The sequence below is a fragment of the Acartia tonsa genome, chromosome 7 (assembly GCF_053477335.1).
Source record: "Acartia tonsa isolate MP-2025a chromosome 7, ASM5347733v1, whole genome shotgun sequence".
Classification (NCBI taxonomy): domain Eukaryota; kingdom Metazoa; phylum Arthropoda; class Copepoda; order Calanoida; family Acartiidae; genus Acartia; species Acartia tonsa.
Genome location: NC_137266.1, coordinates 19,511,851 through 19,535,691, shown reverse-complemented (window position 1 = coordinate 19,535,691; position 23,841 = coordinate 19,511,851). Strand labels below are relative to the sequence as shown.

Sequence of the window (23,841 nt, the reverse complement as noted above, 5' to 3'; positions counted from 1 at the left end):
TATTAGAGGTCCCAAAGATTTGGTCATTGCCTGGTATAGAAACCGGACCAAAGAGATCACAGAATGAAATGTCTTTAATCTAGCCCATTTATATTTTGACTGTAAAGAAACTAAATTACAAGGAAAATGCACTGCATTAAGCATTTTCCTTTTTTCAACGCAGTTAAGTAATTTTCTGGCCATACTGCTGTAATTTAGGCATGATATTCAATTTTAAAACAATTAATTTTGGGAGGATGTATGATAAGGTTTTTAAAATCTAACACGACCCAATTCTGAGGTTCTCTAATGAGTTTGTGTGAATAAAATGAAAGCTTAGCCGTTTAGTATTTGACTGTTATGCATTAGATTGTGATTAGTACAGCTATGAGTATGCATGCTTCATGGCCTTTGTGTATTTTCAACTGTTTTAATTTAGCCGGTAAAAGCATCAATTTTATACTTGCCCCTCGAGGCCTCATAACTAGTGAGTAATACAAAAAATTATGTTATAAATCCGAACCAAAAAAAAACATATAATTCTAGCTTTTTACTGAGGCCCTTTTTACGAAAGTTTTAAAAGTAAGTCTAAATTAAAATTTAAAAATTTCTTTATGTCCGAATTTTAAAGAATTTAATTTAACATATAAGCTAAACACTCTAGCCAGTATATTGTATAATACTTTACTGTTTTCTGTTGATATAAAAGTTTTTTTTTCTTCAGATAAAGAGTAATAGTTAGTCTAGAAAATCTGAAACAAAATAAAAATGGGAATAGGTTCTTATGATAAAAAATCCACAAAAACAGAAAATGGTCCAAATAAAAATGGCTGCGAAGAAACGAATAATTGTGGTAAGGTTGAAGAAGGATTAATAAAAGAATCTGGTTGTTTTCTCTGCGGGGTTGATACAGGTAATTTATCATCAAAAATATATTAGTTTTTCAGAATTATCTAAAATTATATTTGACATGAAAAACTTTTCTCGTATTCATTCGAATCCGGTGGATAGGAACCGGTTCTCATCCATACGAAAAAACTATGTCTATCCGCGGAAAGCCGTTTATAATACGATGAAAGAAATAACTATTAAACTATCTAGTGAGCTAAAAGGATAAAACAATGGACTATTTAATGATGTACTACCCTGTATATTTTGAAGGGAGATTATTAAAGCAACTCTATAATCCTTACCAGAAAGTCAGTGCTTTGATGCTTAACATGCTGATTTTAAACTTATTTTGAGAAATTATTTTGTATGATTTGGAATAATAATGTTTAATATAAAAAGCAAATCATCCATATAATTAAGTCCTAAATGTGTGAGTATGTTCTTAAAAATTATGCAACAAATTTTGATACAACTTTAAGATTAGGCTTATATAAAATTATTTTTCTTAGTAAGTTCTGAAATTCTTCATAATGTTCGTTTGTCCTACCGCCTGATTTCAGATCCACTTTATAAGAATGTTGGGATCGAAGTTAATTTGTATTTAGATGATTTGTGTCAAGATTGTGGAATAGAAACATGTTCTTTACATAAACATTTACATAAGGTATTCTAACTCTAAAATTAATATCAATATTTACTATTTTTTTACAATGTAATGAGCAATCAAATGCAAATATTGAATTACTCTAAAATATCCACCTAAAGAAATGTTTGTATATACATATAACTTTTTAAGCAAGTAACCAGTTTACTAAGATTTTAGTTTTAAAAAAAGGGGAAAAATCAGAGGAGGTAATTTTTTATTGCGGGATATTTTTCTTGTTAACCTCTCAAAAATCGTTATAAACCTACCTAAAACCTATGATCGAAAAGTTTCACTGTAAAGGAGAACCATATTGGTTCAGCAGTTAACGAGATATAAAGCTACACAAACGCACATTCAGACAATATCCTGTTACTTTTATAGAAAACTTATACCTACCCTTTTAAAGCATAAATATATAGCAACCACTATATTTTTAATTCAACATGGGGTAGTTAATTCCACAAGTGTATTAATATGTATTAAATCTGCCAATAATCAAGAAAGATAAAGACGATTTTCCTACTTTCTCAAATTTTAGGGTCTTACCAAAGAAGAAAATGGAGATAATGTTGAATTTTGTATGCCCTTCAGAGTAACTTGGAGAGAGGGAGTGGGTAGATGCGTTATTGCCACCAAAGATATTCAACCACTAGAGGTAAGAATAATATGCCATTGCCACTTAGAATATTTAGACATTAGAGGTAAGAATAGCATGTTATTGCCACTAAGGATATTCAACCACTAAAGGTAAGAATAACATGCCATTGCCACTAAGGATATTCAACCACTAGAGGTAAGAATAACATGTTTTTGCTTCTAAGGATATTCAACCATTAGAGGTAAGAATAACATGACATTGACACTAAGGATATTCAACCACTAGAGGTAAGAATAACATGTCATTGCCACTAAGGATATTCAACTACTAGAGGTAAGAATAACATGTCATTGACACTAAGGATATTCAACTACTAGAGGTAAGAATAACATGTCATTGCCACTAAGGATATTCAACTACTAGAGGTCAGAATAACATGGCATTGCCACTAAGGATATTCAACTACTAGAGGTAAGAATAACATGTCATTGCCACTAAGGATATTCAACTACTAGAGGTAAGAATAACATGTCATTGCCACTAAGGATATTCAACTACTAGAGGTAAGAATAACATGGCATTGACACTAAGGATATTCAACTACTAGAGGTAAGAATAACATGTCATTGCCACTAAGGATATTCAACTACTAGAGGTCAGAATAACATGACATTGCCACTAAGGATATACAACCACTAGAGGTAAGAATAACATGGCATTGCCACTAAAGATATTCAACCACTAGAGATAAGAATAAGATGTTATTGCTACTAAGGATATATTCAACCACTACAGGTTATCAATTAAGGATAACATTTGTTTCAAGGTTTTTTTGGTCAGTGGAAGTAACAATTATTACTATGATGATACTCCTCTAAATTAAAATTGTTTGTTGAAAAGTTTGGACACTACAAGTTTTGAACAAACCAATCAAAATTTGATAAACAATACTCAAAGATTATAAGCCAACAAAGATATACAACTTAGGGTACCATTGTGATTTAAATTCTCATATCCCTTTCCCTCTTTTCAAGATTAATTTTATCCATATTAAGATAGTTGTTCAAGATGTGCCAGCTCTAACAGGTCCCAATTATGAAACACATGCTGTCTGTGTTCATTGCCTAGGTAAGTCAGGATTTACAAATATTTTATATGTAGGCTATAAAAGTCTGTCACCCTTACTCATTTATTTCCTTAGGATTATTTCTACAGTAATTTTTTGTATCCTTAAACAAACAAAGACGTCAACGTTTTTTTTTCAGTGGGTCGGGTCGAGGATGGGATAAAATGTTTGATTTGTTAAAAAAAATTACTTTAAAACCCATAACTTTTTTCATAAGATTTGATTATTTTTGGATATACATTTTTTGCTAGAGGGGTTGGGAGAGAGGGAGTAAGATTTTTAAGAAAAATAATTAGTGTTATCCCTTGATCCCTTTAGTCGTCCTTGTAGATCAAATTAAGAACAATTTTTCAAATGTTAGACTTCACGTAGCTACTATTGTATAAAAGTGTCCTTGTTCCACTTTCCATGATTCAAGAAATTGTTATAGACGTAAAACACGACGTAATTTTAGCGATTTTCCTTAGAGTGTCTTTAGAGCAGAGAACCCCCCCCCCCCGCCCTCCTCACTACCATATTTTGATAAATGTAATTTATATAAGAGGAGGGCGAGTAATTTTGGGTTTATTACATTAGGTCAGGTTAGGTTAGGGTATATAAGGGACAGGGTATCCCCGCAGGGTTAGGTTACTGCAAAAAAATGCCTCTTTGGGGTTAGGGGTTAGATATACAGAGAAAATAATTTTCTCCATTATTTTTAGTTTATTTTTGGAAAAGGTGGGAGCGGGGGGGGGGGTTCAGTCCTTTACACGCACTTTGAGGGAATTTACACCGTAAGTTTTGCTCAAGTTGTAATAATTCATCCGTACAAACTTAACAATGTTCATACTTAAAATTGACACAAAAAGATATTTGTAGAAAAATAATAGAACAAGGTTAATTATATTCATATGAAGTCAGAATTATTTCTTTAAAAAATAAACAAAAAGAAGAAACAATTATACGAATAAAGTCATTTGTGGTTTATATCTAAATGCCTTATCGAGCACAAAAACAACTTCCCACCTATTTTTGAAAGAAAAAAAAATTAAATGAAGTTATTTTGAATTTTTTTTGAGGTTTGCATTTTAACTAGACTAGGTTCATTAGGTATTATTGGATACCTAGTATTTCCATTGGATACCTGGAGCCTCTTTCAGGCGTTTGGTGTGTGAAAAAAATCTTTATTTTGTATTTTGTTTCAAAATTAAGAGAGGATGGGGGCGGGGTTCTCTGTGCTTGCTAGGTGCTTTTAGGAAAAGCACTGGTATTTCAGAATTTCAGTTGCAGTGTAAAAAGTTGTTCTCAATAAGAACTAAACATTTTTTTTATATTATTAAATTGTTATTTATTTCAGCTGGAGTATCGGGAGAGTTCCTCTGTGAGTTATGTAATCTGCCATTTTGTAGTGAAAAATGCCAACAGGAAATATATCATTATTCATTATTCATTGCAGAAGTTATAATGCACTGAGCTCGTAAAAAGTCAGATTTTGGCATCTAAATCTCATGTTATGGGTAAAGGCGAAAATTTGTTAGTTTAAATTTTGTCGGCTTTATTCGAATTTTTAAAATTCTAATGATCAATTTTGATGGCCGCTGCTACATATTGTCAAAAATTTGGCTTTGGGGGATATTTTAATTAAGACTTCTTATTGAATTATATAAAGGAATAAATGATTATATCTGTAGGAGTACAAAGATAGTATAGCACCCTATGACGATGTTACTAAATGTGATTTGAAAAATACAGGTAAAACCATGATAAAATTAACCTAACCTTTAATACTTGTTTATCTTTGCCTTTTTCTCCTTCAATTTATGATTAAATTGAATATAATTTAATACTTAATTATCTCATCGTGTTAAAGACAACTTATCTTAAAATTCGTGGATTATTGTCCGTAATACGATACGATACGTGATACTCGAGGCCCGGTCCTAATCCAGCGTATATCTAACTGTTTCGAAGCAATACTAAAAAGCCTAATTATATTTATGCACAATAACAACTTTACTTGAAGCTACTCTAAAATTAAACTGTGTTAATTTGTCTATCTGTAACAATTTTCTTTTTTCCTATTTCCCGCTCTGTATTAATTCTGGTTCTTACTTTTTTATCTTAAACTAGCGGCTGTGCCCCTAGCATTTAGGGGCTCTGTATTTGAAGTGCAGAAAATAGCTTTAAATTATTTTAAGACTCAAATTTAAATTTATAATAGCCTAAAACCACGCCGGGTCTTATCTTAAGCTTTTCAAAAATGGAGTTCTTAATCGGTTTAGAAGTTATCAAAATCTTAAGCTACAGGCATAAAAACTTACTACTCTATACTACTGTATAATAGGATAGTATTTTATTGTTCTACCATTACAATGCTTTCCTCCTATTAAAGTAATTGTTTTTGTTGTAATTGCAAATTCATAGTTCTTTTATGTTTATTTGTTTGACATTTCAACACTTCCATCTCGTTAGTTGCATTTTTGTTTTTTCTTTATTGTTTGTTGATCTTTTATTTTGTACAAACTATTAGAATAGATATATAATCACTTGGATGTAGCATCAGATTTTCATGTACTCACAGCTGGCTAAACAATCCACCTTTAGGATCTACTGCAGTTCAAGGTAAAATATTGCTGGTAAGCAATATTTCCAAAAATCTATGAATTTTAAAGGCTGCTAGCTGCCAAACGGCTGAACATATAGATCACGCCCGCACACTGTTTTAAGCGGCATAAGAAGGCCTACAAATAATCTGGAATAGCCATAAATCAATAATGCATAATTATCTCGCAGTGCAGATAAATGCGCGAAAAAGACCTATTTTATGCGTTTTTTCTTCAGTGAAGCTTTCCCTGTGCATCATTGGATCTTGGCTATTACAGATTATTTGTAGGCCTTCTTATGCCGCTTAAAATAGTGTGCGGGCATGATCTGTATGTTCAGCCGTCTGGCAGCTAGCAGCCTTTAAAATTCATCGATTTTTGGAAATATTGCTTACCAGCTGTTTCGGTATGTATTTCTTGTATTCCCTGGCAAGTTCGAACCCATTAATCCCTTTTTCCTTACACCAGAATTCCCCAGAGAATGAGTGTGTTACGCGGCATTCCTAACTATCTCCGCGCGGCGCGTGGCTTGTAAACGAACAAAAGAGACGCGCACTTTTCCTTTGATTAGTCCCACGTGAGGAGCTACGTGAATGAAAATAATGTATTGCTTGAATATACATGCGCTCTGATGTGTGGAATATCTCAAATAAGCCTTCCTGCTTAGTTTGACATCATATGTGGTAAGAATTTATCTTTAATTCTTGAAAATAAGCGTAGAATGGTACAATTTTATGAAGAAATTTAAATTATTAATTTTTCAACAAATAGACCATTTAACTGCTAAGTTTTGATATACGAATATTTTCCTTTATATTATTGATCATTTTATTCTAAAATTATCAATTTCTGATGCGATTTAATATGATTCGTGCCAATTTAAAGTTTTTTAGAAAATTCATATTTTTTATTAAATTGAAATCACGCAACCTCGATGTTACAAAAATAATAACCATTAATTTTATGTAATTAATTCTTATATTTTTGTTTTAGACTTACTGTTTTCATGGTAATAAATACACATTCGTAAACTTCACTATGTTGGTCATTCGGAGGGCTTCGAGATAAGATTTCGAGAACGGCTAGGCATTGCGTTCCAAACACCAGCAATATTTTACCGTGAACTTCAGTAGATCCCACCTTTATTACCGAAACCCCTTCCCCTTTACAGAATGCACAAACTGACCAGTATATGAGGTCCATATAAGCAACCTATTTTGACGACAAATTTTCCCCTGTCAGAATATCCACGTATACTATATCCATTACTTGTATAAGACATGAGTTTAAAAATCAGGGCAAGCCAGTAATGTTCTTGATCAGTTTTGTTTGTCTAATTTTTCTCTGCCCCAAACTGAGCCGTTTCTTATTTAGAAACTGCAACAGCTAGAGGTGCAGCAGCAGTCGCTTAAAAAAAGTCGAATTCACTAAATTACTTGTTTTTGAGAGGAGAGGGGAGTGTTACAAAATCTCAAAATAATCCAAACATATTTTATTTGGAGAGGACAAGGGAATTTAGATAGAATTGATATTAAAAACTGTTAAATAAAAAGTTTGAAATGAATTGCACGCTTAAATATACTAAACTTAATGAACGTCCTTGAATGTAAGTAACTTTAATCAAAGAATTAGCACATTTTTAAATCGCATTTTTAAATTAGAAATTGTATTTAGGTCACCATGTAGAATGTGCTGTATTTAGTAAACTTGATCACAAGCTGGTGGCAAATAATATCACCCATGGAACTATAGCATATGAATACTGTAGTATCAGTGTTCTCAGAGTACTTTATCTCAGGTACCTTTTTTCAGAGATGTCTTGAAGCTCTAGTTTTTCTTTACATTCTATATGATTAAAATCTTTGATGAAAAACAGATAAAGATAAATTTTTAGGCATTTACTATAAAAGCTTTTCTCTATAGTTGGTTTGTCAGTACGTCCTTCGCAATAGAAATAATTGTTTTATGTATCATAAAACTTATATTCCTAAATTTACAATACACAAGCATTTTTGCCTTTGTTAGAGTATCAGGCATTTTAGGGGGATCTGTAGGATAGGTAGACAGTATCTAGAAGACTTACATATTTTGTTTTCAATTTCTTTAGTTTTATTTAAGTGTAATTAAATTTAAAGACATTAAATTCAAATTGATTTAATGCATTCAACTATATTTTGAATGTCTTTTGAATTAGAATCAACTTTGTCGTGATTATGAAGCATTTAAAAGCAGTTGCTTGTTCAAAAATAAATAATTGAATTACGGTTACAATTTTAAAAAAGAAATACAAAATCTAGATAAATTCTAGTTTTAAGACTTCGAATATAGATTTGAAAGTGTCAAATCAAAATGACTGGTTAAAGCAGTAATTGAGTGTTTCAATTTAACAAGGATGACAACAACTATAAGAAGCAAAGCAACAAAAAAATCATTAATTGAAATATGCACAAAGAAATATAAGATAATAAAATCACATATCTCCCTTAGACAATTGGGCGGGCGGTCAGACATACAAAGCGAATCATAGAGTAGCTTCGCTACTAAATTTTTTTTATAGATTTAAAATAAAATTGTAGGGGTTGTTAAATTTTTCTTAAAATCTTTTCACTTGAACTGATTTGTTATATCCGTGTATAGAGACCACAATCCAGAGGTGTGGACCCGTTTAAATTTTTTAATGGATCATGACGCTGAACGAAGACAAGAAGAACTGTATTGGGAAATGTTCCAGGTTTAGAATATAAAATGGAGCTGGCTGCACTAGCTAGACTGCTTTGGAATGATTATTACTTGTTTATTTTAACCCTATATTGCATAGTATTCAGTTTACTTATTTTTTAACTGCTATTAAACTTTGGAATGACTATTACTTGTTTCTACTATCCCTTTTATACAAAATATTAAGTTGAATTTTTTCTTTCTATAGCCAGTTTGCTTGGAATTAATTTTTTCTTGTTTATGTTAACCCTATAGTTTTATTATCGTTTACATTATATTTTAATTAGTTCAGATTTATTGATTTATTGCTACATATATTTTAGTTCTTTTTACTTTTAGTAAAGTTAATAGTTACACATATTTTGTATGTACTTAATTTTTTTTTACTTTTAGTTATTTTTATATAAATTTGTAAAAATAGACATGTATTAAAATTGTACACTCAACACTGACACTAGTAACTCCAGGATCTTAAGGGATAAGACAATGGACAATAATTTAAAATAAATTTACATTTACCCCTACTGAAGATTAAAATTATTAGTTGTGCATTGCCAGACCAACAAGTTAATATTTAACAAAAGTATCCAATGTTATTTATTTAACGAATAAGATAACTTAGATATAAAAATTTTGGTACCAGTGTAATTTACAGCCCAGTGTCCCCTTCCTCCCTGTCAATAACTTAACTTTATTTAGACATAAAAATGCAAATAAAAAAGATTTGAAAAATCCCAAATTATTGTTTTTTTTCACAGAACAATATAAAATATATGCTTATTATTTATGTGAATTAAATTTCAACAGAAATACATAAAAATAAATTAGTAATTGGAATGTACAAATATACACATATTTAAAAAAAAGACTAAATTGGAGGATTTTTCCCTTATATTTTTTTTAAACATTAAGTTAAATTTCTTCCTTTATATGTAACTTTTAGAATGCTGTTTGTAATAAAATGCTGATACTAACACACAAAAAAACATTATTATCATTTCTTTAGACATTAAAGTAAAAGAATACATATCTTTTACTTGTAGGTAAAGACCCTGTCCCGATTTTATATTGGGTCTTTGAAAATCAGCTGATAGCTTCAGGAATCATAATATTGTCCATCCATACAAAAATCAATTAAATGTTTTGTAAACTACTTTTATCTTTTTTTAAAAAGCATCTGCAAGATTTGTATACCTGAATTAAGAAAGCATAGTTTAATTAAATTTTGTGTTTGTCTTTTACTAATAGGGTCTTTGTCATTTGGGGCAGGTAGTTGTCTGGAATATACATCTATACTTATACATTTATTGTTTAGACACAGAAAGAAACTTTTCAAATATCATACACACATAACTACATTGTGGATCACATTTTTGTAGATTTTGAAATTCTTTATAATTATAGGTAAATGTTGTCCAATTCCTGAGAAACAAATGTAAATTACAAGATAAATATTCAGGTGAAATTTCTTTCAATTTTCCTTTCCCTCAGTATGGCTTCGAAGTCGAATATTATCTGCTGGATTAGAACCAGTTCTGAGCCACACGGTACCTCGATGCTAACAAACTGGACTTAATAATATATTGTATGTTTTTCATATAAAACAAAGAAAATGTCCAAGACTTGTAGATTTATTTTTTTTACTTTTTTGAATACAATTTTTTTAATATACACTATAGATAAGCCCATAAAAAAAAGTATAAGAAAACGCATAGGATATAGATAGACCCTTAACAGTAGGGCCCCCTTAGGATCTTAGGGAGGGGGTGTCTAATCCCTCTCCTCAACCGTTACATGATTAAAAATATACAAAATTAATGAGTTCTACCATAAATGCCTGGCCTGAAAATCTAAAAACATATTAAAGCCATATACAACTCTTTATTTTAGCCAGTGAAATAGAATGGGCCATTGGAATTTTGAGGACAAATTCGGCAAATTTAGAAAGACCTAAAATGGTGGCTACAAAGACATCAGGTTTTTATAAAGCGAAGCTTTTCTATAAATAGGGTCTGTACGTCCGTCCGACCATCTAAAATCAAGCCCTAAAAATGAAATTATGTACTTAAACAGAATCCTGTAAATACGCAAGTTTATGCATATACAATTTTGTTTGAGTCTTTAAATTTATGTTCTGATTATTTAGTTTCACACTCTTCACGTTTTCATGTTCTTTTTTTCTACTGTATGATTTTTAGAGCTGCGCTTTTATTGATTTTGTCATCCTTGCATAAGAATAATTAAAGTTATTGTACTAATGAGACCTTCACAAAAATCCTCTTTATATCAATATTATTACAACAAATTTGATTTTATATCTTTTGTCTGATTGTTCTAGCTATAATTGTAAATTTTTCCGCTTGCTTAAAGCCAAGACAAATCCACTACAATTACTTTTATTGGCCCCAATTCCATTTGAAAATGCCGAAAATTAAATATTTTTTTGAGTAACTGAAAGGGAAGTGGGTAAGAATGGGAGAAAAAAGGAAGGTGGTTGAGGGAAAATTTCACTTCGAATTGTTTATCTGAATCACATTTCCTTTTCCCTAGATTGTCACACATCTAATATTAAGGCATTTTATAAAGTCTATTGATACAGATTTGGCAGAAATAACATTATTCTCAATTCAACTTGTTTACTGAACAAACTTTTGTTTAGGAAAAGTGATCTATCCAACATTTTCATTCATATCTCATTCCTGTATCTGTAATGCCAGGTAACCTTACTTCGATTAATCTAAAGAATGAAATTACCCCAATTTAGGTAAAAAATCAAATGTAGGTTATCCTATAGAATAAGGTAGTAAAGTTTTTTTTGTCTGTAGCTTAAAAAATTATAACTACGGAAACGATTCGGTTCTCCATATAACTAAATCTTTTTATTGGTTCCGGGGTGGTTTTAGTCTACTTAAATTTTGATTGCAGTGCTCCTAGATACAAGGAGCGCAGCCGCTAGTCTATAATACAAAGCAGAACGATTTCTTTAAATCTTTATGTCTTTCTGATCTCTGTTACTGCGAAACCAACAAGGTTGTGGTCTTAGTGAATACTGAATATAGATACATGTTCTGGACACACAGAAAACTGTCCCGAATTTGTATTAATTTTGAGGAACAAGACTCCAGTTACGTCATATTTTTATTTTTCCTGAAAAAGGGAAGGGGGAAAGAAAAAAAGGGAAGGGGAGAAGAAAAAAGAGATGGGAGAAAAGGGGTTTTTCCCCATCTCTTTTAAAGAGATTTTCTTCTTTCGGGAAAGAAAAATATGACGTCACTGGAGTTTTGTTCCTCAAAATTAATACAAATTCGGGACAGTTTTCTAATCTGTGTGTCCATGTTCTGCGATGGTTTTAATCTTTTTTCTTGGGAGTTGAAATACCTCCACCCTCCAAGAAAAATGAGTACATCCTACCCCCCCCCCCCTACCCCCCCCCCCCCCACCACCAACCCCCTGACATAAAAGGTTTTATTTTATAAAGTCGTTTGACAAACAAATGTAAGATAAAAACAAATTTTAATTTAATTGACCTCAAATGTTTTAATAGTTATTAATAGATTTTAAAAAAGAAAAATTTTAAGATTAAAACCAGTTTAGGTAGCAGCGAGGGACCAAAGGCCAAGGCTAATAAAACTGGTTTTGATTTTATAATTTTTATTTAAATATTCGTGAAAAGTTATCTGTTATGTAATGCTATACACGATTTTTCAGTATGACTGAGTACTGGTTTAAATCCATTGAAAATATGGTTATGATATTTCAGGTATATTCAAAAGGAAGACGACAGTATAGATGTCAGAGCTCAAACACCTATCAAGTAAGTTATATTTTTTTCCAATTCCTAAACGTTTTAAGTTGCTATGGCTTTAAGATTAAATTGAATTTTTAAAATTTAAAAACACAGTGCTAGAACAATTTGCCTACATTTTGTTAAAAAAAAGGCAGTTATTTTTTATTTTATCCATTTAATATTGGTTCAGCTACAAATAGTTCAATTTCAATCATATGCAACTAGATACGTTTTTATGCTAGAAATTTCTTTTAATGTTAGACAGATGTGGTTGACCATCTAGAGTAATTAATCTATTGTGGGAAGTTTAATTTTAATTTTTTAAGGAAAGGAGAAGAAATCACAATTCAGTATATAACCTTCCTTCTTGGAAATATGCAAAGAAGAACTGATATAAAGGTAGAAAATCCGTAATAATTATTAAATAACATCAACGAATATAAAGTTGATTTTTGCATATTATCCACAGTCTGTTAAAAAACGGGGGTATACGGGTGTAAATGATAAATTGTAACAAAAATTTGTTTAGGCTTGTTGGATGTTTGAATGTTCTTGTCCTCGTTGTATAGACCCCACTGAGTTTGGTACTTATCTTAGGTAGAGTATTCTTCATAAGAGAACCCCCTCCCAGGGATCTAAAGGGATAAGACAAAGGCCGATTAATTGATGTTCATCCCCATAATGATACACAAAATTTGCTCTTATGTAGATTACAAATATTGGTTGAAACTCATGGACACTCTACTTAATAAATCAACTCATTAATAAATTTGTTTTGCCAACGAATAAGAAAACTTTATTAAAAACTTTGTAATAAACAGCACTTTGTCCTCTCCTTCCTCCCCCCTTATTTGTAAGGAAAGTTTAAAAATAGGAACGGGTAGTAGTACAGAGTTAGGGCACCTCAGCATTGGGCGTGTGAAAAAATAACCCCCCTCCTTATTTTCAATTAATGACAAAAGTACAGGGGAAGGGGTTTTCTGTGGTGTCAGAGTCCAACTGTCTTTTTTATAGAGCTTTTTTGTTTGTTTTGTCATTCTTGTTTTTAATATGATTTAATACATTTAGACTTCATTAAAGCTTTTGATGAAAGTTTTTTTTAATTCATCATTAGGTTTTGAAACTACTGTTTCATTTGAGTTCTTCATCTCAGTGAAGCTTCACATAGCCTGGCTAGTTTTAGTCATTTTTTTAGATTTAAGGTTTTGGGTAGTTTTAGCCTATTTTTATACCCTACCCTTCGAATACTGAGCCACCAGATGCAATGGGCTCGGACGCTAATATAAATCATATATAAAAGTACATTTTCTCATCTCTCCATTGTTGCATATAAATCTAACAACAGATCTGGATATATGTATGCTTTGAATAAAGAAATTTATATTGTTTTAGTGGAATGAAGTGCCAATCTTGTTCAAAAGTTGTTCTTCCAATTTCAAAGTAAGTTTCGTCATTTGTAGTAGTGAAGGACGAAAGTACTCTATACTATAATTCACTTGGGAAAGACCGTTCAAGGTGGGGTGGTAAAGAGGTGATTACCCCCGCCAAAAAATATCTGATTATAAAAAAAAAGCTTGGACGTCTTTGGCTATGAAAGCATAGTATTTTCTCGACTGCTATTCAAGAAAGACAGCTGCATTTTTTGTGAAGATTCTCTATACCAATGAAAACCCAGTATATAATTTACTTGGTCCATTGGTAATTGGGTAATGGTAAAGATAAAAATATATAATGTACAAAAAATTCTCTATGAACTATAAACATTTGCTCTTTAAATCGCGTTGAACATATTCCTTCATTGATTTTTTTGTTTCGCTATACTTATGCATTATTTCATCCTTGGTAGAACTTTTATCCGATATACTAAAGAAGCTGGATGCATTTTTATTTGTTCAGTAAAGGATCTGAAGCACTGGAACTACCATTGTATATTTTTTTTAATTGGTCCTGGTAAAGTTTTAGGCTGTTTTTAAATGATCGCCTCTCACCTACTCAAAAAATACGGCTCTGAATTCTACAATAAAAAAATGCTGGGTTTCAAAATCTTCATTCCATTATTTAAGCAGTTTCCAAGATCTTTTTAGACATACAAAACAGTAAGAATCATTGAAGTGATATTGTTGGAACCAATATTTTGACACAATACAATCTGTCCCGATTTTGCATTACTTTTGAGGAACATGATTGCAGTTACGTCATATTTTTCTTTCACGAAAAAGGGTAGGGGGAAAGAAAAAAAGGGAAGGGGGGAAGAAAAAAGAGATGGGAGAAAAGGGGGTTTTCCCCATCTCTTTTGAAGAGATTTTCTACCCCCTTCCCTTTTTCGGGAAAGAAAAATATGACGTAACTGCAATCATGTCCCTCAAAAGTAATACAAAATCGGGACAGATTGTATTGTGTCAATATTTTTAGCCGTATTGATGAAACTGAATGGAAATGTATCTCCTGTGATTGGTCAATGACAACAGAGGAAGTACACAAAAAGTTTAAAGAACTAGAAAACGAGGTAAAAAGTATTGAATTTAGTTTTAGTTGGGCAAAATATATACTAACTAGCGGCTACGCCTCTTGGGGCCTTTAAAGGGCTCTTGAGGTGGGGGAAGTCGACCCCCGTACCTCCCCCACTTTCAATATTTTCAACCATATCAGTGTAGCTGTGGTACACACTCAGACAGACTGACAAACACAGATTATGTTACTTTTATAAAAAAATAGTCTTCTTTTGCTATTAGGTTAAAACCTAAAAAAAAACTTTTAATGACCAGAACTAATGCTAGAAATTCGTATAAAAGAAAATAAAAGGTTGACAAAATTTTACAGTGAAAGGAAAAAGGTAGCTTAAATAGAGAAAAAAGCGTAAGAATTGTTACAAAACATTGGATATACATAGTACATTCTGCGGAGAGTCTATATTTAAAAAGTGGCAAATCTTAAATCATTTCTAACGATATTTTGTTGTTACTTTTCAGATGTTAGAAACATATGAGACAGACGCAGAGAGATACTCAAACTTGATCAATCAGTATAGCTCTGTTCTTTGGGATACAAATTGTCAGGTAAGGTAGATATCTATGGCACATAATTGGTAATAGTTTTAACCCTTAAGCTTAAGTTTGTGAACAGTTGATAACAATGATGTGACAGACCTTCTCAATCCACTAACATTTTGACTATTTCAGTCAACCAACCCTTTATGTGAAATCTATTGGGTGTAAATAGCTGCAACTGTTTAGGGGCTAGGCATTTCCTTTACTCTGACATAGCAGCAGTGTTACGTCTTTTGGTATGTCGCGGTTTGAGCCTATGCACTCTGTGTTACGCTACAGTCGTAGGTTTACCCCTAGGATAGGAAGTCTTAGGTTAGATCAGTTCATTCAAATAAGATTTAGAAAATAACCACATTGATTTAAAGAGTTCACAAAATTAATGCCTCAAAAGCAGAGGATGAAATAAATATTCGAAAATATTGAGATAAGAGAGGTGCTTTATTTCAATTAGTAATTTGTTCATTTCATTAATACTTTGTTCTCTTTATAGATGTTGCTTTTGAAACGGTATCTTGCTACGGCTTTAAGCGGAAAGGTAAGATTCAAAGTTCAACTTTAAAATTGTTATGTTTGTTAACTCGAAGGACTTTTTGATAACCCAGATAGCAAAAATATTATCCTTGTCCATTAATCTTTAAGTTTGCTTTAAAATAGATGTAAAATTTATCTTTAATCATACTTTTTTGATTCTGTATCAGGATGACCCAGTAAGGTTTAATGGTGTTCTGTAACCAACCGCCAGGAGATTGAAAAATTCCAATTGCCATTTGTTTCTTACTACTACATTTAAAAATCAAAAAGTTATGACCACCCTCAATCTTAGTTTTAAACACAGAAAATAAAACAGAAAAACTGAATAATTTAGTTACATTTTTAACTATGTCTTTGTCTATTTGTAGGTTACATTGGAACAGATTAAAATGAAGTTGAAATTAAATGATGAATTCTTAAGAATATTCAGTATCGTAGATCCAGGTTCTACAAGGTAAAATTACGACTTATTTACGATAAATTATAACCGTTTTAGAACCACACTAAAAAAGCATGTATCGTGTCGTGTTATAGACAATTCTCCACAAATATTTTTACAAAAGCATAAAATCCGGCACCTCAGACTAACAAAAAAGGTTTTAATATAATATGTTTTCTTTTTTAAAACTGCCTAATCCTGTCTGTAATACGATGTCATGAATAACTATTCTTGTTTTTGTCTGACAACGAGGGATCCAAAGGGATAAGACAATGGGCGATAAATTAGTGAGCTTTATCTCCAATGATGATAAACATAATTACTCTTTCTGTAGATAACAAATAGTTGATCAAACGTTTTGAAACTACTTTTTTATGAATTATGCAATAAAAGTAATAAAAGTTTTTGGTCTTCTCTGATGTTCTGATGTGTATTTGTTATTCAGTATTCTTATTTTGTTTTAGTTGGAGAGCCAAGCACTTGTGTGAAGTGTCGCAAACTAAACTGTTTCTGGCAGATATTCAGGTTTTTTAAAATAAGATTTTTAAAAGCGGAGCTTGATTTTTGATTGTCCAACTTTTTAAGTTACACTACAATTTTTACCTGTCCGTCCGTTATACTCTGGGAAAATGTGATTTTCTCGACTGTTATTTAAGATAAATTGATGCTTACTTTCGTAAAGACACCCTTTGCCAAATATCACTATAATACAGCAAAGGTTTCGTGACTTTTAATTTTTATCTTTTTCTTTTCCTCAATATCTTTGTTTTTTATTTTTCTGTGCTTTGATACTTATGGATGTTGTGTTGTCTTCATTGTCTATTACCTAAATATAATTTTATTTTTTGTCTATCTAGCATTCCAATGATCTGATATCCAAAGAAGAATTTCTGACAATTTTGAAGGAATGCATAAAAGGTAAACAATAGTTATTTTTTTATTTTTAAATCAACACTTCGATTATCAAACATTTCTATAAAGGTATCACTTTACTTAGTTGTACCGTACCATTTTTAATGTATTTTTGTGAGGCATCTACTTTTTAAAAAGGATGGTGTTGATTTTTGAAATTCTTGTAAATGCGCCAAACAGTAAGATTTAAACTTTCGAAAACTTAAATGATGCATAGTCCGTCGAAAATGCTATCATATTTTTATTAATGTTTTATATTTTAAGATTTAGAGGAATGCATAGACCATTTGAGATATGAAACCAAAGGCAGCAAAGATTTTATAACAAGATTGAAGGCAAAACAGTTTTTGGTACAAGCAACAGACATTCTACGGTTCGCTTCATTTTGCTGAAGTTAACTGGTCCTTCAGTTCTGCGGGGCCAACAAAAAAGGAAATTCTGTAGCAGATTGTTCAAAAAAAGCTGGAAACTAAATGTAAAATAGGACAAACTCCCAAATAATTGAATTTCTTACCTCTGGATTAAAATTAATGATTGAAAATATTGGCACGGCTACTAGTACGGAACCAACCGAACAAAATTTAATACAATCACACAAAGTTTTTATACCAATGAGTAATATAAAGTTAGGGTAATAGTTTAATTTACATTCCAATGTCCCCTCCCTTCCTAACTTTAAAGTAGTTTTGAATGGTAAAAATACTCCTTCCTTTTGAAAAAAGGATAGGTTTTGATAAAAGCTACTTTTAAATTATGACTAACCTAAATTAGGTTTAGATTAATATTTGTCAAATTTTGTTGTTATAATTTGTTATTTCTTACTAACATTGTTAATATAAATATATTATTTTTGTTGTTTATCTATGTATTCTTATTTAATTATTTGATTTTATAAAATATGTAACCAAATTTGATGAAAACTACTTGCTCAACTTTTCATTTAGGACTTGATTACATAGCTCTAAATGCTTAGCTAATAACAGTGTACCTTGTTATACAAGTAATCATCATTTTAAAAAAAGAATTTCAGTAAAGTTTAGAATCAATGTTTTAAATGAACTTTCTTGTAGCGATTATAGATTTAATATACTAAAACCTTAATAAATCTTACCTAACTGTTTCAGGAATCGTCATGTCAAGTTTGAAATAGTTAGGACATCTCTTACATGACTAAAGTTACAATAAGAGCGATTCGTTACAATCGGACGTACGGACTAAATATGATTATAGAAAAGCTTCGCCTTTAAAAATATCAATTTTAAAAAGTCTTTATTTTTATTAATTTTACTAAACAATTTTTCTAAAACAGTTACATAAAAATGAATAAAAATGCAACTATACTAGGTGATTATTATCTTGAAAGCTGAATTCAAAAAGATGTTTGTCTGGGTATGGAAATGCCTTGGCTTCTTTGTGGACAAATAGTGCATCAAAATAGCATACTTTCTTCAATTCCTGTTAAATAATCATTATAAATCACGCAACCTATTTTTTTTATTTGACCACTATTCTATATCCTTATATAAAAGTTACAGGATGTATGTCTGTTTGCAGCTACTTATCGAAAATATGATTGAAGGTCCAGGGATAGGGGATAGTTTAAGCTAGCCTGTCAAATATCTTGAATATATTATTTTCTTTATTGTTTATTGGAGGGTAAAGGGGTAATTACCCAAGTTAAACCCTCTTTTTACCCCCCTCAAAAATTAATTTGATTGGGGTAATCTCAGACTTTTAAAACCCCCTCAAAATAAAAAGCTTGAACGTCCCTGTACCAACCTTCATTGAATTTGAACGGAGCTAAATGCATACCTCATATGTTGTTGGCCAGGGAACATGTGGAGTATATCCAGAACTCTGCAGAAGTGGTAAGAATTTTGTATAAAAGCTTTCTTTGCAGGGACTTGATAGTAATATACTCTCTGAAAGAAAAGAAAAAATATATTTATATTCATACCTTATCAAGTTGAAAACTCTTTTTTCTTGGTGGGGGAGGGGAGTAAATTCTTCAATGAAATAGTCCCAGGGGAATAACTTTCATTTTACTATTCGCGGAAAGATGTCTATAAGATGATATGATAAGGAACTGTTCTAGGATCCTGTCTCATTCGAAAGTTTTCACCTGTGTCTGTTGCAAAAGGGTCGTGCCCAAAGGGAGACCAATTGATAATATTAACTCTCTCGGATAATAATAATAATTCATTCGAAACTAATAAATATCCGGTGGATTAGAACCGGTTCTCATCCATACGCAAAAAACTATGTCTAGCATCGTATTATATCCAGTTTTCTACGAGTGTAAAAATGTACTAAAAAGCTGGTTTGAATCTTATGATTGTACATTTTATATCCGCGGAAAGCTGTTTAAATTCCGATGCGAGAAATAACTATTAAAATGCACCTGGACAAAAGTGAAAAATTTCCATTTGAATGTATGGAACAAATTTTGGTTTCTTTGTAAGCTCTAAAAATTTCTGTAATACCTAGTAATACATATTTTCAATCAATTAAATATTAAACATCTATAAAAGTGAATAACAATAAATCTAAATTTCTAAAAAAAATGCAACAAAAATTAACAAATCCACCAAACAAACAATTCTAAAAAAACTGAAGACTAGAAAAATCCGTCAAATTTATCTCAAAAATACTTAATAATTACTAAAGACTAAATCACAGAGATTGTGCCTAAACTACTTGGGAATCAATAACATAATATCAAAAAGCATAAAAATCATCTTGTTTAAAAGGACCTCATAGTGATAGCTGTTTAAATGGTAACTGTTTGTAGCTGGAAATCGAAATCTTTGATTTTTTGCTTTAACTTTTTAAAGGCGAAGCTTTTCTATAATGAAGTGTGTGTCCGTTCGTCCTGAACGGATAGCATATTCGTTAATTTAGGCATGTTAGAATTGTCCGATCGATTTCAAACTTTGCATGATGCTTCCTGTAGTAGTTAGGTGCGATTTAGAAAACGTAGCAACTCTATAATCGCTACCAGAATGTCCGTCAGTTCTGGCACTCTACAAGTGTTAATGTTCGCTTTCATGGATGTTGTCATCCTTGTTTATCATTAAAACTAAACTTTCTTTACACTCCATTCCTTCTACATCAATTTTTATAATAACAGTATCGTCGTCTGGAATTAGTTCTGAAATAAGGACGGTTTAATAGGTATAAATAAACAAAAATTCACAAAATATAACGAAAATTCAAATTGTGTCACATCATGAAAACCTGACTTAAGTTGTATATCTGTCTGTCCGTCCACCTGTATGTCTGTCTGATTGTAAATATCTTTCAAAATATTTATTCTCAAATCTTCTTTTAAGTCCCAGGATGCAAAGCTCTCATCCCCCAAAAATAAATATTAATTGTTAAAACTAAATCTAAGAGCATATGTGCCATTTTTGTAGTGCAGCCGAAATTTAAAAATCAAATCCAAACAATCCAATATCGCAGCTTATAATGTCTATAAATGTATTGTATGACATAAATTTTTTATAGGCACTATAAGCTGCTTCCAACAAATGTGAAATCTTAAAAAGTAATAAAAACCCCGAAACCAAAAGTATTTGATTTTCTTGATGGGTAAAAATTATGTTAAAATGACGTTAAAAATATTCAAACAGAAATTTTAATATTTACCAAAAATATCAAACAAGGTTACTGTTGTTATTATTTCTAATTCCTAAATAAAAAACACCTTTAGAAATTTTAAGATATAATAATTTTTTTATTTGTATCAGTCTAACATGAACCTAAATAATGTACTGTATATGTGTGGTATCTGCCTAGGGTAAATGGCAGACACCAGAGTTCGAATAAAGACTACGGCAGTGTGAACAGACGTGGACACCTTACTATAGAGAAGCTACGCTTCTCTAGCATTCACTAGACAAGAATCAACATCTATTTCAGTTGTCACTTTATTGAAGGTGTAAAGGATACTAAAGCTATATACAACAAACAATAACTACATGGATAGGAATAAATGATCATAACATAAAAGCATTATAATACATATACAATAGTCAGTTTGGGCAATCATGATTCCCCATCCCTGGAAAGGGTGGGGGGGATTAAGAATACAGTTAACCATAATATAAATACATATGGATTAGGAATAAAGATGGTTAAAGATAAATCATACAGTAAAACATAGATAATTGCAATGGTTAGGTAGATGGCTATCCCTGTCTGGGGCAGGCAGGATAGCCCATGGAGCAGCACAATAGGTAGATAAGCATAGAGGGGTTGAGTGGTAGGTCTGGGTACTAAAGAGGGAAGGTTTGATGATTACTTGTGACAACAACAGTCTGTGTGGGGGCAGGTTTAGATCCTTTATCCTCAGGGTTGAGGTGGTGCTGATAACTTGGTGGTTGAAGGGGAAGGTTCCGGTGCTTAAGATGGGAGAGGGAGGGGTAACACCCCTCCCTCCATTTGCAGGACAACTGAGAGATAAAATCAGTACCGTTATCTGACATCTTTTCAGGTGGCTTCATAATTGTAGAATAACAGGATTTAACTAGGTGCGTAGCATCACTATAATGTCTTGGTTTCTGCATGGTCCAGAGCTGCCGCATACCACAACTCTCCCCTCGGAAGGCTGGAGGGGTTGTCTGCACCGCCAGACTTCCGACAGTGGTTGCGGCCTTCAGTTTGTTGTCCTTGTGGAATGGGTCCGCCAGGATACCAGTTGCTGGACGGTGGTGGACTCCAGCCCTCCCCAGGTCTAACGGAATCGGCTATATCTGCTGGAGTAGCTGGTCCTGTTGGATCTTCTGGCCGTTGGATGTGTACCTCTGAGGCCACCCTGGCAACCTCCAGGGGTGGCCCAGCACATGAGGGGGCTTGGACCAACAGCCGCCTGGTGTACACCTCTGCAGGTTTCTCCACTGGGCTGGTGGTCTCCATCGTGTTGGTCACCTTGCTGCTGGCAGGCTGGCTACTGGATGCAGGCGCAGTTTCTTCGCCCTCGGGGCTGGTCAGGTTCATTCGGCTTCCAGGGTCTCTGTCAACGCGGGCAGGTGGTGGTTGGCATACTGTAGGAGCGTTGCCTCCTTCAGGCTCATTCTGGACATTGGCAGGGTGGTGCATGGCAATCCGACCTGCGGGGTAGGGAAAGGTAACAGTCCACCCTTTATGCCGGAGGCTGTCTTGGATCTGCAAGGGTGGCTCCGCTCTAGTTGGCTGGGAGAAGGCCCATCCACGGACACTGCTGCTAGTGGACTGGAGGCACAAGGCTCCGGATTTCCTCCCCTAGCCTGAAGGGGTCCAGGCACATTGTCTCCATCTTGGGTAGACATAATTGTTGGGGATCCTCTACTTCTATGGTTAGGCTCGGCACTTGGCGCATCTAGTTGTGTTACTCCCCAGGCAGCGGTCAAAGCTTCTTCAGTTTGGCTGGTAATGGCTGATACCCTGGCTCCTGGGGCAGATGCAGGGGGCGCAGGCAAGTTTGGCCCAGCCCAAACTTCCTGGTACACCAGTGCAATACAATTACCCTGGCTTGGTTGAGGGAGGTAGACAGCTGGATGCAGTTGAAGGTGAGGGACAGCTGGACTCTCCCTGCTGGCTGGGGGCTCTGGCTGGCTGGGGGTGACGGGTGTCACCCCTTCCTCTGGGGCTGCGGGCTCATTCCGGGGTCCAGGTATCTCGGTGGCGGCGACGGTTGTCGCCCCAGGCACCAGTGTGGGGGCGCTGGATAGCACCCCCCAGTCTTCACAGGGGTCCAGGTCTCTCGGTGGCGGCGACGGTTGTCGCCCCAGGCACCAGCGTGGGGCGCTGGATAGCACCCCCCAGTCTTCACAGGTGGCGGCGACGGTTGTCGCCCCAGACATCAGCTTGGTGGTGCAGGGAAGCACCTCTCGTTCCTTCCAGGTGGCGACGCCGGTTGGCGTCCCATACATCGACTCAGACTCGCTGGCTAGCGCCTCTTGCCTCTCCCACTCGGCGGCCGCCAGGGCCTCCCCGTACACCGTCCCGGTGGCGCTGGGTAGCGCCCCTCGGCTCTTGCTGGGGGTGACAGGGGTTACGGACACCGGTCCCCTGTGGTTGCGGCTGAGGTCCAGGCCAACCCGGTTGGGTTCAGCCGCTCCTCCCAGCACGTTGATCCTGGCCACCATGGTCCCAATCTGAGACACAGACTCCTGGGTAGCCGCGGCCCCAGCGGCGGCAGCTAGTTGGGGTGACGGCTGGGCATCTCCCTCCAGGTGGACCTGGGTGGCAGACTGGTTGCATGCAGGTTGTTGGGCGGCCTGGTGTTTCTTCGTTGCCCGGTCCCAACCGGTTCTACACTTGGCGGCTGTGTGGCCGTTGAAGCGGCAGCGCCCCTTCGTCCAGCTGGGTCCCATCAGGCCGGCTTCCCCAGGGTGTATCAACCTGCCAGGTCTCTCCTCCTCCAGTTGGGGCACCAGCTGACAAACAGGGTCTCCCCTACTAGGGGTCAGGCGGTGCTGGGCTGCTTGTGGTGGCTCCTTGGTTACATTCAGCCTCCTCCCCATACACACAGGTTCCTTCCATCCAACAGCGGCTCTCCTCCCCTGGGTGGCGAGGCCAGCCTCGGCCTTAGCTTCTGCAGGT

At 34.1% G+C, this 23,841-nt stretch overlaps 1 protein-coding gene and 1 long non-coding RNA gene across 3 annotated transcripts; one reads left to right on the top strand and one right to left on the bottom strand.

Moving 5' to 3' along the window:
• Positions 1-707: 707 nt before the first annotated feature.
• LOC145325016 (SET domain-containing protein SmydA-8-like) lies at positions 708-18,116 on the top strand. Of its 2 annotated transcripts, XM_080167805.1 has the most exons (22): positions 708-892; positions 1,476-1,534; positions 2,055-2,171; positions 3,170-3,242; positions 4,577-4,646; positions 4,913-4,971; positions 7,497-7,620; positions 8,460-8,553; positions 9,945-9,999; positions 10,431-10,517; positions 11,200-11,257; positions 12,301-12,354; positions 12,654-12,726; positions 12,857-12,924; positions 13,720-13,767; positions 14,740-14,833; positions 15,297-15,383; positions 15,865-15,909; positions 16,274-16,359; positions 16,809-16,869; positions 17,202-17,262; positions 17,521-18,116. In XM_080167805.1, exons 1-22 carry the CDS (start codon positions 748-750, stop codon positions 17,646-17,648), a joined length of 1,746 nt encoding a protein of 581 aa, XP_080023931.1. In that variant the 5' UTR covers positions 708-747; the 3' UTR covers positions 17,649-18,116. The 2 variants fall into 2 exon arrangements, with proteins under 2 accessions (XP_080023931.1, XP_080023933.1); XM_080167807.1 differs by lacking the exons at positions 12,654-12,726; positions 12,857-12,924.
• A 479-nt stretch (positions 18,117-18,595) lies between these two features.
• Positions 18,596-19,739, bottom strand: LOC145324183 (uncharacterized). Its single transcript, XR_013881201.1, has 3 exons — positions 19,658-19,739; positions 19,069-19,178; positions 18,596-18,711 (listed from the first exon to the last, which is right to left on the bottom strand). It is a non-coding gene; the product is annotated as an uncharacterized LOC145324183 (long non-coding RNA).
• Between the last annotated feature and the right edge of the window lie 4,102 nt (positions 19,740-23,841).